Source organism: Oncorhynchus tshawytscha, linkage group LG11 (assembly GCF_018296145.1).
Source record: "Oncorhynchus tshawytscha isolate Ot180627B linkage group LG11, Otsh_v2.0, whole genome shotgun sequence".
NCBI lineage: Eukaryota > Metazoa > Chordata > Actinopteri > Salmoniformes > Salmonidae > Oncorhynchus > Oncorhynchus tshawytscha.
The window spans coordinates 16,412,926-16,426,294 of NC_056439.1; the positions used below are offsets into that span (position 1 = coordinate 16,412,926).

Sequence of the window (13,369 nt, forward strand, 5' to 3'; positions counted from 1 at the left end):
CCCCTCCCAGACACAACGGTGGTCCACCCTTCTGTTTACCAACCACGTCCTGTGATTAGCCTGTTGCCATCCAATCTCCATTTTGAAGCCACAGGGACGGAAATAGTTGTACGATCACGAATGGTACATAAATACCTCCTCTTAGGATGTTCTCTAACTGGTTCTGAGTGAGTGACTGGTTCAGGAGAAGCACCCCAAATCCAGACCTGACACTGACTGCTTTCTAGATTCCAGTGGGATTGGGGGCCCATCCCTAATTGCACCCCATTCTCTATATAGTGCACAATTTTGACGATAGGGCTTGGGTCAAAAGTGGTGCACTATATAGGGAATAGGGTGGACGATGCCTTTCGTGCCCAGCTGGATGATGCCTTTTGGGACGTCATCTCAGTATGTGAGACATCTTTCCTCCCCTGGGCGGGGGGCTTCATCTACCTCCATTAACCCCACTGGCAAGCCTTCCTTCCTGTCTTCTGTCATTGAGCTGAAATTAGAGCCATTAGCCAGTAATCACACTCCACCGAGATGCTTTTAAGAGAGAATTTATTTTCAGCCTATGTCTCTGTCGCTCTCTTCCAGGTGATAGCCAAGCGAGGCCGGGACTACATCCTGAGACACATCCCCAACATGCACAAAGACCAGTTTGCCCTCACCGCCTCCGAGGCTTATCTCAAATACATCAAGGAGTGTTCCCTTCTGGATGATGTCACTGTCCACTACTACAGACTCTATAAGGTCAGCAGTCAACCTGGACACACACACACACACACACGCACACACACACGATAAACTTACCAGTAAACTTCTGTCTCTTCCACAGGACAAAAAGGAAGTGGAGGCTTCTCTTACCTTAGGACTGACCCTGCGTGGAATCCAAATATTCCAGGTACGAAAGTAAGAATGAAGTGGTTGTGATGGCTTGTGTCTTGGAATACACAGTTCATGTATATGGTTTAGATGGTGATTAATATCACGTACTGTATGTTTCTGTGTTTCTTTTAGAACATGGGGACAGTGAGACAGCTCTTGTATGATTTTCCCTGGAGCAACGTGGGCAAACTGGTATTTGTGGTGAGTAGAGCCATAGAGATAATACATATTGAATATATGAGTCATGAAAATTGTGACTTGAGTCAGATTCGAGTTCAAGTCCTACAACACTGATATATAGTGTTTTAATAATTTTTCTATGAGTAGAACATCTTCTCATTCCCTGTGTCCCTTGTTCAGAAATGTCAGACGTTGGATGTCATTTGGCACTTAGAAGGCCCAGGGGAATCCCTCTCTCTGGAAGATCTGTTGTTTTTTCACTCGTGATTCCAGAGGTGGTGACGTCTTTGGAGCTTGGAGCCAGTTCTGGCTTATGGCAGTGGTTAGTTCAGCTCTTAGGCAGACTACAATTGTGGAAATAGTGACGCAGATTTCCTCTTGTCCGTATTACAGTTGGGTCTTCTTACCCCTGCTACAGCTACAGCTAGGAATGCGTCTCCTATGGGCCCTGGACAAAAGTATTGCACTACAAAGGGTATAGGGTGCCATTCGGCATGCTACCATGGCCCCCTGGAACTAATCAGGGCTTTAGGAAAACTCCTCTTGGCCAGGAAACACACACACACAAAATCAGTAGCATTATCTCAATTCCTTTTTCTGTCTCGTTTAGTCTTCTCTCTTTTCTCCATTTAATTCTTAACCTGTCTGGGAACGGGGAATCCCTCGCCAATAGCCAATGAAATTGCAGGGCGCCAAATACAAATCAACAGAAATCTCATAAATCAAATTTCTCAAACATAGAAGTATTAGGCACCATTTTAAAGATAAAATTCTCATTAAGAAAAACCCAGCCATTTTTCCAGCCAAAGAGAGGAGACACAAAAAGCACAAATAGAAATAAAATGAATCACTAACCTTTAATGATCTTCATCAGATAACACTCATAGGACTTTGTGTTACACAATACATGTATGTTTTGTTCGGTAATGTTCATATTTATATCCAAAAATCTCATTTTACAATGGTGTGTTATGTTCAGTAGTTCCAAAACATGCAGTGATTTTGCAGAGAGCCACATCAATTTACAGAAATACCCATTATAAATGTTGATGAAAATACATGTTATACATGGAAATATAGATAAACCTCTCCTTAATGCAACCGCTGTGTCAGATTTTTTAAAAACTTTACAGAAAAAGCATAATCTGAGTACGGCACTCAGAGCCCAAAACAGCCAAAAGAAATATCCGCCAAGTTGCGCAGTCAACATTAGTCAGAAATAGCATTATAAATATTCACTTACCTTTAATGATCTTCATCAGAATGCACTCCCAGGAATCCCAGTTTGACAATAAATGTTTGATTTGTTCGATAAAGTCCATCATTTATGTCCAAATAGCTTCTTTTGTTAGGGCGTTTGGTAAACAAATCCAAACACGCGTTCAGGTCCAACCGAACGTCGGACGAAAAGTTCAAACAGTTATATTACAGGTCGTAGAAACTTGTCAAACTAAGTATAGAATCAATCTTTAGGATGTTTTTATCATAAATGTTCAATAATATTCCAACCGGAGAATTCCATTGTCTGTAGAAAAGCAATGGAACGAGAGCTACCTCTCATGTGAAATGCGCATGACTGAGGTTAAGGCTGCTGCCAGACCACTGACTCAAAGAGCCCTCATTCCCCCCTCCTTTATAGTAGAAGCCTGAAACAAGTTTCTAAAGACAGTTGACATCTAGTGGAAGCCTTAGGAAGTGCAAAATGATCCATATCCTACTGTGTATTCGAAAGGGGCTGAGTTCAAAAACTACAAATCTCAGATTTCCCGCTTCCTGTTTGGATTTTTTCTCAGGTTTTTGCCTGCCATATGAGTTCTGTTATACTCACAGACATCATTCAAACAGTTTTAGAAACTAGAGTGTTTTCTATCCAGTACTAATAATATACTGCATATATTAGCATCTGGGACAGAGTAGGAGGCAGTTTACCCTGGGCATGCTTTTCATCCAAAAGTGTAAATGCTGCCCCCTATCCCAAAGAAGTTAACAGACCAGATTTATGTGTGTGTATTTTTCCTTGACGAAAGCTAGTTAGTCTTTTTACCATAGGGTCTCTGTTATCAGAGAGAGCAGCTTACCATGTCTCCATTTTTCAGTCTTAAGCAGAACACACACCACAATGAGGAACTAGCCGAGTGCAACTGAGTGCCTCTGATCAGAATATTGGCCAACATGTTTCAGCTATTCTACATGTTGAATCGGCGCAAACAGCCACCAAGCCGCGGCTTTTACCGTGGCGACAAGTAGCGTAGCGGTTAGAGCGTAGGGCCTGTTATCGAAAGGTTGCTAGTTTGAATCCCCCAGCCAACAAGGTGAAAAGTTTGTTAAAGTGCAATTGAGCAAGGCACCTAACCCTAATTGCTCCAGGATCGCCGTTGATAATGGCAGACCCTGGCCTTGATAGCAGCCACTGAGGGTGTCTCAGGGGGAGTTGGGATATGCAAAAAAACACATTCCCAATACACACTTGTACATGTGTGAAATAGGACAAATATACGCACCCACCAAGTTATTAGAATAATATTTGAACTGTTCATTGATGCGGTGTGTCCAAAATGTAACAGCCCCCTTCTTACAACTATCACACCGTAAATGTCAGGATGTCTCAGTGAATTGGTTCCTCTAGTATAGCTTTGTGTAATTAGGAATTATACCCTATCATCTAGTGGTACAGTCATCAATGCCACCACAATGTTTTGCCACTTACGATAAGAGACCCTGTTTTGTTCTGTCTATGTCCCTGTATAGCCTTTCTATTCATATAGTAAGACTTACGAAAGCATGGAGTAGTGGTGGATGTGGTTTGTATAGGGACTAGAGGGGCCTCTTACAGCGGGGACCGTCAGTCACACCCTTCTTCTGAATAACAGACTCTCTCACTCCACTGCTGCTCCACCCTGAGCACGTCAGCCGGCCCAGCGCAGCAGTGGGCGGGAGCGGAGGGAGGGAAGGGTGGAGGGACGTGTCAATAAATACCTCCAGATGTTGTCATGGTTAGCGGGTGGATAAGCTTTGTTTTATTGGCAGGGTCTGAGTTTTGATGGTTAAGGGGGGCCAGGGCTTGTTCCATTGGCAGGGGGGAGTTTGGCTCCTCCTGGACATCCACTAATGTTGGGGGTATGAATCTGATGGACAGAGAGGAGGTTTCTGGGCCTGGCCCCAGGTCTGGTCTCTGGAGAGCCCAGGGTTGGATGGACAAGGTGTCCAAGTAGAATAGGACGGGACAGGCTCAGGCTAGGGCAGAGCCTTGGGAGTACAGTCATTAGCAGGGTATGTCCTGCTCCACTGTGTGTGGGCTCAGTCTAGGAGGTCCAGAAAGGGGAGAGGAAGACATTTCTTCCGACAACTGTCAGACTCTTGAGAGGTCAAATGGTCTTGATCGTGCAGATGGACAGCATGAGAGAGAGACACTTAAGGAGTGCCAGGATAACCTTTTAATAAACTGATATCTGACACTGCTCCACTCTTTGTGTGGCTTTGGTTTGGACCAGGGAACTGTTATAGTTATTTATCTCAAATGAGCTGGTCAGAATGATAGATCAATGGGGGTACCACAGGGTTCAATTCTCGGGCCGACTCTTTTCTCTGTATATATCAATGATGTCACTCTTGCTGCGGGTGATTCCTTGATCCACCACTAAGCAGACGACACCATTCTGTATACATCTGGCCCTTCTTTGGACACTGTGTTGACAAACCTACAAACAAGCTTCAATGCCATACAACACTCCTTCCGTGGCCTCCAATTGCTCTTAAACGCTAGTAAAACAAAATGCATGCTCTTCAACCGATCGCTGCCCGCACCCGCCCGACTAGCATCACTATTCTGGACAGTTCTGACTTAGAATATGTGGACAACTACAAACACCTACGTGTCTGGCTAGAATGTAAACTCTCCTTACAGACTCATATTAAGCATCTCCAATCCAAATTTAAATCTAGAATCGGCTTCCTATTTCGCAACAAAGCCTCCTTCACTCACGCTGCCAAACATACCCTCGTAAAACTGACCATCTTACCGATCCTCGACTTCGGCGATGTCATTTACAAAATAGCCTCCAACACTCTACTCAGCAAACTGGATGCAGTCTATCACAGTGCTATCCGTTTTGTCACCAAAGCCCCATATACTACCCACCACTGCGACCTGTATGCTCTCGTTGGCTGGCCGTTGCTACATATTCGTCCACAGACCCACTGGCTCCAGGTCATCTAGAAGTCTATGCTAGGGAAAGCTCCGCCTTATCTCAGCTCACTGGTCACGATAACAACGTGCTCCAGCAGGTATATCGCACTGGTAATCCCCAAAGCCAACACCTCCTTTGGCTGCCTTTCCTTACAGTTCTCTGCTGCCAATTAAGTAACAAATTGCAAAAATCGCTGAATTTGGATACGTATATCTCCCTCACTTACTTTATGCATCAGCTATCTGAGCAGCTTACCGATCGCGGCAGCTGTACATTGCCCATCTGTAAATAGCCCATCCAACTACCTACAGTTGAAGTCGGAAGTTTACAGTTTTGGCAAGTCGGTTAGGACATCTACTTTGTGAATGACAGTCATTTTTCCAACAATTGTTTAAAGACACTTATAATTCACTGTATCACAATTCCAGTGGGTCAGAAGGTTGCATACACAAAGTTGACTGTGCCGTTAAACAGCTTGGAAAATTCCAGAAAATGATGTCATGGCTGTAGAAGCTTCTGATAGGCTAATTGACATAATGTGAGTAAATTGGAGGTGTACCTGTGTGTGTATTTCAAGGCCTACCTTGAAACTCAGTGCCTCTTTGCTTGACATCTTGGGAAAATGAAAAGAAATCAGTCAAGACCTCAGAAAAAAAAGTATTGAACTCCACAAGTCTGGTTCAGCCTTGGGAGCAATTTCCAAACGCCTGAAGGTTCATCTGTACAAACAATAGTACGCAAGTATAAATACCATGGGACTACGCAGCCTTCATACCGCTCAGGAAGGAGACGTGTTCTGTCTTCTACAGATGAACATACTTTTGTGCAAAAAGTGTGAATCAATCCCAGAACAACAGCAAAGGACCTTGTGAAGATGCTGGGGGGAACAGGTACAAAAGTATCTATATCCACAGTAAAACGAGTCCTATATTGACATAACCTGAAAGGCCGCTCAGCGAGTAAGAAGATACTGCTCCAACACCGCCATCAAAAAGCCAGACTACGGTTTGCAACTGCACATGGGGACAAAGATCGTACTTTCTGGGGAAATGTCCTCTGGTCTGATTAAACAAAAATAGAACTGTTTAGCCATAATGACCATCGTTATGTTTGTTGGAAAAAGGGGGAGGCTTGCAAGCCGAAGAACACCATCCCAACCGTGAAGCACGGAGGTGGCAGCATCATGTTGTGGGTGTACTTTGCTGCAGGAGGGACTGGTGCACTTCACAAAATACCGGCTTCGACTGTACAGCCCCAGAGTGTATTCATGTGGGATCGTCATCATCCGTTTACTATCCAGAAGGTCCTAATTTAGCTTGTCCATGCATGGTTATGCAACCACTGTGCTTTTCCTTTTCTCTCTATGGGTAGCTAGACCGCCATACACTGAGTGTACAAAACATTATGAACACCTTCCTAATACTGAGTTGCGCCACCTGTTGCCCTCAGGACAGCCTCAATTCGTCAGGGCACGGACTCTACAAGGTGTCAAAAGCGTTCAACAGGGATGCTGGCCTATGTTGACTCCAATGCTTCCCACAGTTGTGACAAGTTGGCTGGTAATGGATCTCTACTCCAAATAGGTAGTTCCGTCTCATCCCACAGATGCTCAATCAGATTGAGATCTGGTGGCTGAGCAGGCCACTGCAGTAAGCTGAATTCACTGTCATGTCCGTGGAACCATCCCTGGACAATCTTAGCCTTGTGGCATGGGACATTATCCTGCTGAAAAACTCAATTTGCAGATAGGTACACTGCCAGGAAGGTATGCACCTGATTGTCAATGATGTTCAGATATCCTGTGGCAAACGTTACTCCGCTTTTATCAAGAGACGCAATGTATGGAAGGAAAACACACCCCACACCATCACCACTAGCCTGCAATGTTGAGATGAGGCATGATGGATGGATGTACTCATGTGGTTTTCTCCATACCCTAGTCGTCCTATCAGAGTGAAACAGCAGGAACCAGGATTCATTAGACCAGGCAATGTTTGTCCAATTCTCCAGTGTCCAGTGTCTTCGTTCCTTAGCCCACTGCAACCGCAGTTTCTTATTTTTTTGCTGAAAGAAGTGGAACTCTGTAAGGTTATCGGCTGCCATACCCCATTCGTGTCAAGGTACGATGAGTTGTGCAATCTTTTACTGGTCTTTGGGCACCAATGTTGTACTGGACTGTCAGTTGACTAACTGTGCCCGTTTGTTGCGCTGCACAAATTGTGTCAGCCTCCTTTATCCTCTTTCATCAATGACCTGTTTTCGACCACTGGCCTGCTGTTGGCTGGATGTCCTTTGGGTGATGGACCATTGTTGATACACACGGGAAACTGTTGAGCATGAGAAACCCAGCAGCGTGGCAGTTCTTGACACACTCAAAGCGGTGCGCCTGGCACCTACTACCATACCTCGTTCAAAGGCACTTAAAACATGTGTCTTGCCCATTCACTCTCTGAATGGCACACATACACAATTGCCATTGAGACATAGCCTTTGGAATTTGCTCTCTGGTTATACAATAAGAAAATGTTGAAATGTTAATGCAGTTTTGTTTGTGTCCCTCAATCAGTAGACTACGCTCTTATCTATATTATAAATACTTCTCCAGAGCGTGTTTTGGTTGTAAAGAAGTACAACAGAAGTAGTTTTCAAGAAGAGACCATTCTCTCATTGCTCTCCCTCCTATTGTGTGGTTTGCGTGTGGGCTATGTATCTGGCACTCTAGCAAAGTGTCTGAATCTTCTCATGCATCCCCTCTGCAAATTAACAAAGATTCAGAAAATGAACAAAGACTATGAAAATGAACAAAGATGCAACACTCACACTGGAATCAGACAGGGTTGTTTCTCAGGCTCAAAAATATTCTATAATCATAAAGTTAAACATCAATCAATCAATGATTTCAATAAATAAAGCAATCAATCTGTTGCAGAGTTAAAACATCTGGATGAACGTCATCTGGATGACATATAGCATGAAGATATCCTATAATGTCTGTCTGTCTGTCTGTGTTTCAGGGGAAGAAGTTTGAGATCCTGCCTGATGGTCTTCCGTCGGCCCGTAAGCTGATCTACTACACCGGTTGTCCCCTGCGTTCCCGCCACCTCCTGCAGCTGCTCAGTAACAGCCATCGCCTCTACATGAACCTGCAGCCTGTCCTCAAACAGGTCCGCAGGCTGGAGGAAAACGAAGGTAAACTACCTGGACACACCTGGTACTCACCTGCCTCGTCATACCTGGGCATAACCTGTATCTAGTACTTAACTACCTGGCCATCCTTCATACTTGAGCATTCTGGCTACCTACATGGTCATGCTTCCATACTAGATCAGACTGGCTCTTATATCCTGTCTCTCTGCTTCTCTGTGTTTTTCAGCTTACCTCAACTTTGCCAATTGTAATGGTGTATGTGTTATGTGTGGGCCTCTCTGACCAGCAACAGCTTTGGTACTGCTGTATCTAACCCTCTGTGTGTGTCTATCCCTCCTCTCCAGAGAAGAAGCAGTACCGTGAGTCGTACATCAGCGATGCTTTGGAGCTGGATATGGACGGGCTGGACAAGCGTTCCCGGGCCAGCGGTAGCAGTGCCGGCAGCACTGTGTCTCACCTCAAACACCTGTCTCGCCACTCTACCACCAGCCACGGTAGCTCACACACCTCGGGCATCGAGACAGACAGTTTCCGGGCCCCCGGAGGGACCCCACATCGAGCCCTAAGGACTTGCAGCTCCTCAACGATTAGCCATGGGAGCTCACACACCTCAGGGGTGGAGAGTGGGGGAAAGGAGCGCATGTTGGACGATGATGGTAAGGCAAACTATTTCACAATTACACATGGAACACACACACATGCAGACACACACTGAGAGCAAGACTGAAATCTACCTCCCCCTTAGAAAAGTATATTCTGCTCTTGTTCAATGTGGCATGGCATTGTTCTTCTGTTGGTCATGCCTGCTCGCCTGCTCAACTAGTGGTCATCACTGACCCTCTAGGTGTCTGTCCCTCCAGAGAATAATAGTAGTGTCTGTCTGTCTGTCTGTCTCTCCAGAGATTGAGATGTTAGTGGACGACCCTAAAGACTATGAGGAGCTCCATGAGCTGGCCCTAGAGTTGAACCAGGACCTGTGCATCCACATCACTGAGGACATGCTGACCATGACCCCTGACCAGACCAATGGATACTCAGGTATACAATCACTTCCTCACTGTATTCATTCCGCCTGTCTTAGCCTCCTATCTCAGTGCGTTGAGACTGGTTGAATTGTAATTTGGCTGGTAGTAAGAAGTAGTAGTGGTAGTAAGAAGTAGTAAGAAGAAGTAGTAAGTAGTAGTTAGTAGTAGTAGTAGTAGTAGTAGTAGTAGTAGTAGTAGTAGTAAGAAGTAGTAGTAGTAAGAAGTAGTAGTTAGTAGTAGAAGTAGTAGTAGTAAGAAGTAGTAGTAATAAATGTCATCCTCTCTGTCTATACCGTAGGGCTCATAGTGAAGGACGTTGGCTCATCCACCTCCAGTTCCTCTGAGACCGTGGTCAAGATGAGAGGCCAGAGCATTGTGTCTCTCCCTCAGGTCAGTGACACTGACAGCATTTCCTGTTTGGCACTTACGTTGTAGTTATTTAGCAGATACTCTTATCCAGAACAACTTACAATGAGTGCATTCAACTAAAGTAGATAAAACAATCATGATCATTGATTCGTAAAACCTTCATAAAACATACAGTTGAAGTCAGAAGTTTACATAGACATAGGTTGGAGTCATTAAAACTTGTTTTTCAACCACTCCACAAATGTCTTGTTAAACAAACTATAGTTTTGGCAAGTCTGTTAGGACATCTACTTTGTGAATGACACAAGTCATTTTTCCAACAATTGTTTACAGACAGATTTTTTTATTTCACTTGTAATTCACTGTATCACAATTCTAGTGGGTCAGAAGTTTACATAAACTAAACTAAACTGACTGTGCCTTTAAACAGCTTGGAAAATTCCAGAAAACGATGTCATGGCTTTAGAAGCTTCTGGTAGGCTAATTGACATAATTTGAGTCAATTGGAGGTGTACTTGTAGATGTATTCCAAGGCCTACCTTCAAACTCAGTGCCTCTTTGCTTGACATCATGGGGAAATCAAAAGAAATCAGCCAAGACCTCCGAAAAGAAATTGTAGACCTCCACAAGTCTGGTTCATCCTTGGGAGCAATTTCCAAACGCCTGTACAAAAAATAGTACATAAGTATAAACACCATGGGACCACGCAGCTGTCATTCCGCTCAGGAAGGAGACACGTCTCCTAGAGTTTAACATACTTTGGTGTAAAGTAAAGTGCAAATCAATCCCAGAACAACAGCTTGTGAAGATGCTGGACGAAACAGGTACAAAAGTATCTGTATCCACAGTAAAAACTAGTCCTATATTGACATAACCTGAAAGGCTGCTCAGCAAGGAAGAAGCCACTGCTCCAAAACCGCCAATAAAAAAACAGACTACGGTTTGCAACTGCACATGGGGACAAAGATCATACTTTTGGGAGGAATGTCCTCTGGGCTGATGAAACAAAAATAGAACTGTTTGGCCATAATGACCATTATGTTTGGAGGGAAAAGGGGGAGGCTTGCAAGCCGATGAACACCATCCCAACCGTCAAGCACAGGAGTGGCAGTATCATGTTGTGGAGGTGCTTTGCTATAGGAGGGACTGGTGCACTTTGCAAAATAGATGGCATCATGAGGATGGAAAATTATGTGTATATATTGAAGCAACATCTCAAGACATCAGTCAGGAAGTTAAAGATTGGTCACAAATGGGTTTTACAAATGGACAATGACCCCAAGCATACTTCCAAAGTTGTGGCAAAATGGCTTAAGGACAACAAAGTCAAGTTATTGGAGTGGCCATCACAAAGCCCTGACCTCAATCCTATAGCAAATTAGTGGGCAGAACTGAAAAGGCGTGTGCGAGCAAGGAGGCCTACAAACCTGACTCAGTTGCACCAGCTCTGTCAGGAAGAATGGGCCAAAATTCAACCAACTTATTGTGGGAAGCTTGTGGAAGGCTCCCCGAAACGTTTGACCCAAGTTAAACAATTTAATGGCAATGCTACCAAATACTAATCCAGTGTATGTAAACCTCTGATCCACTGGAAATGTGATGAAAGAAATGAAAGCTGAAATAAATAATTCTCTCTACTATTATTCTGACATTTCACATTCTGAAAATAAAGTGGTGATCCTAACTGACCTAAAACAGGGAATTTTGACTCCGATTAAATGTCAGGAATTGTGGAAAGCTGAGTTTAAATGTATTTGGCTAAGGTGTATGTAAACTTCTGACTTCAACTGTACCTGCTCTCTGCAGAATCATTGCTAGAAAGAATAAAGGAAAAGGTACAGCAGAACAGAACAGCAGTTTTTACGTAATTTAAGTTAATACTTTTTACTGATCGTTCTGCTTCTGTTCCATTCCCCAGACCTCGATGTGCAGGAAGCCTCAGACGTCAACTGACCGCCACAGCCAATCCCTTGATGACGTGCGTCTCTACCAGAAGGGCTGTCTCCATTGGGCGGAGCTATGCCAGGACACCGCCCACAGCTACACCTTCGGCTGTGCCCAGGAGCTGAGCGACAGCAGCGGTTACCAGGGCAACCTGGCCGAGCAGTGCGCTGGTATTCGCGGTGACCAGCTTGACTGCTTCCCCATCAAGAGGACCAGCAAGTACTTTTCCCTGGACCTGACCAGCGAAGAGGTCCCAGAGTTCGTGGTGTGATGGCCGAACAGGGGGAGACGGGGATGAGGAGGCAGAAAGGGTGACCTCAAGATCCCTGCTCCCCTGCCTCCACATCTCAGATTTGGAGATGCCTCAGGAAACTGAATGGGACGAGAGAAGAGGGTTGGAGGTTTGGAGAGGTGATACTTGGTTGTCTTTCTATTGCCCTAACCTGTCAGCCATAACCTGTCAGCACCAGACTTGTGAAAAGTCAGATGGACTGTAAAAGCCCTACATCCACCAGACTGACATCAACATAACCATGTAACCACCTGAGACGACATACGTAACACACTACAGAGACAAATAACTGACAGTGAAAGCCCTTTGAGGTATTCTTTTTGCCAAAATGGCAATAAATAAAAAAGGATGAACATTTGCTGGGTTTCAAGAAAACCTATCTGCGCCTTTTAATTGGACCGATGCTGGTTGGGAATGGAGTGTAAAAGGAAAAGTAAGGGAATGTCGAAATATCTCACCATCACTTTTTTATTCAAACAACCTCTGACTGTCTGCGTTTCCAAAGCATGTACTCTCTCCAGATGTTTTCTGGATCTGATTCTTGTGCTTGCGAAGAGAAATAATACTTAATTCGCACAGAAAACAAAAACAAACGTTCTGATGTTAACACACTTGCGTGTGCCTACTTCGACTTTACTAATGCAGTGCAAACAAACAAACACACACACAGCGAAGATATCAAAATATTCTACCATGGAGAGTAGATCCCACTCTCCTTTCCCTACAGAAAGAAGGGAACTCTCATTGATAGTCAAGCTAGATGTGCTATGAACCAAAGACAAGTTACACTAAGCACGAAAATAAAAGCCACTTGGCTCCAAGCCCTCATGTCCACATGAATATTATTTTAGTGTGCAACCAACCAACCTTTGAAATGATACAGCCTCCTGAATCCATGACAGGATATGACATCACCATGCGCAGGTTCTGTATCGTTTCAGAATCTAGAGGTTGATCCAGAGGAAGGAATTTGGATTGGTCTCAGAGTATTTTAGAACAAGGAACGCTAATGATGTCCTTGTTCTCACGTGTATCCCTTCCATCCCTCTGTCTCTAGTATGAAGTATGTATGATGTGACATAATCTGGGAGCCCAGAACCAAATCCAGCGGGCGCTAGTCTGTCACAAGAGATTAGAAGTGACGCGCCTCCGCTCCTCTCTTCACAAGGAAGTGCAATGTGTCAACAGTTCCACCGTAGAGTTGTGTCCTAGTGTAGCGACGAGACTGATATTATGAACACACCCAACGTGCCTTCATCACCTATGCAGGCCCTGAACCACAACCATGCCTTGACAATCAATCACAGCTTCTCACTAAGCAACGCAACACTCCCACATGAGTCACAGAGATCAGT

At 44.5% G+C, this 13,369-nt stretch overlaps 1 protein-coding gene across 1 annotated transcript in view; it reads left to right on the plus strand.

Annotated features, from left to right (window-relative positions):
- The window catches only part of LOC112261493 (FERM domain-containing protein 6), a 73,739-nt gene extending 60,904 nt beyond the window's left edge, over positions 1-12,835 (plus strand). Inside the window, exons 7-14 of the mRNA XM_024436869.2 lie at positions 580-735; positions 821-886; positions 1,003-1,071; positions 8,252-8,426; positions 8,729-9,040; positions 9,285-9,422; positions 9,708-9,799; positions 11,697-12,835. Coding sequence (XP_024292637.1) covers positions 580-735; positions 821-886; positions 1,003-1,071; positions 8,252-8,426; positions 8,729-9,040; positions 9,285-9,422; positions 9,708-9,799; positions 11,697-11,993 — 1,305 coding nt within the window. The 3' untranslated portion in view covers positions 11,994-12,835. The remainder of the gene's footprint in view (positions 1-579; positions 736-820; positions 887-1,002; positions 1,072-8,251; positions 8,427-8,728; positions 9,041-9,284; positions 9,423-9,707; positions 9,800-11,696) is intronic.
- Positions 12,836-13,369: the final 534 nt, after the last annotated feature.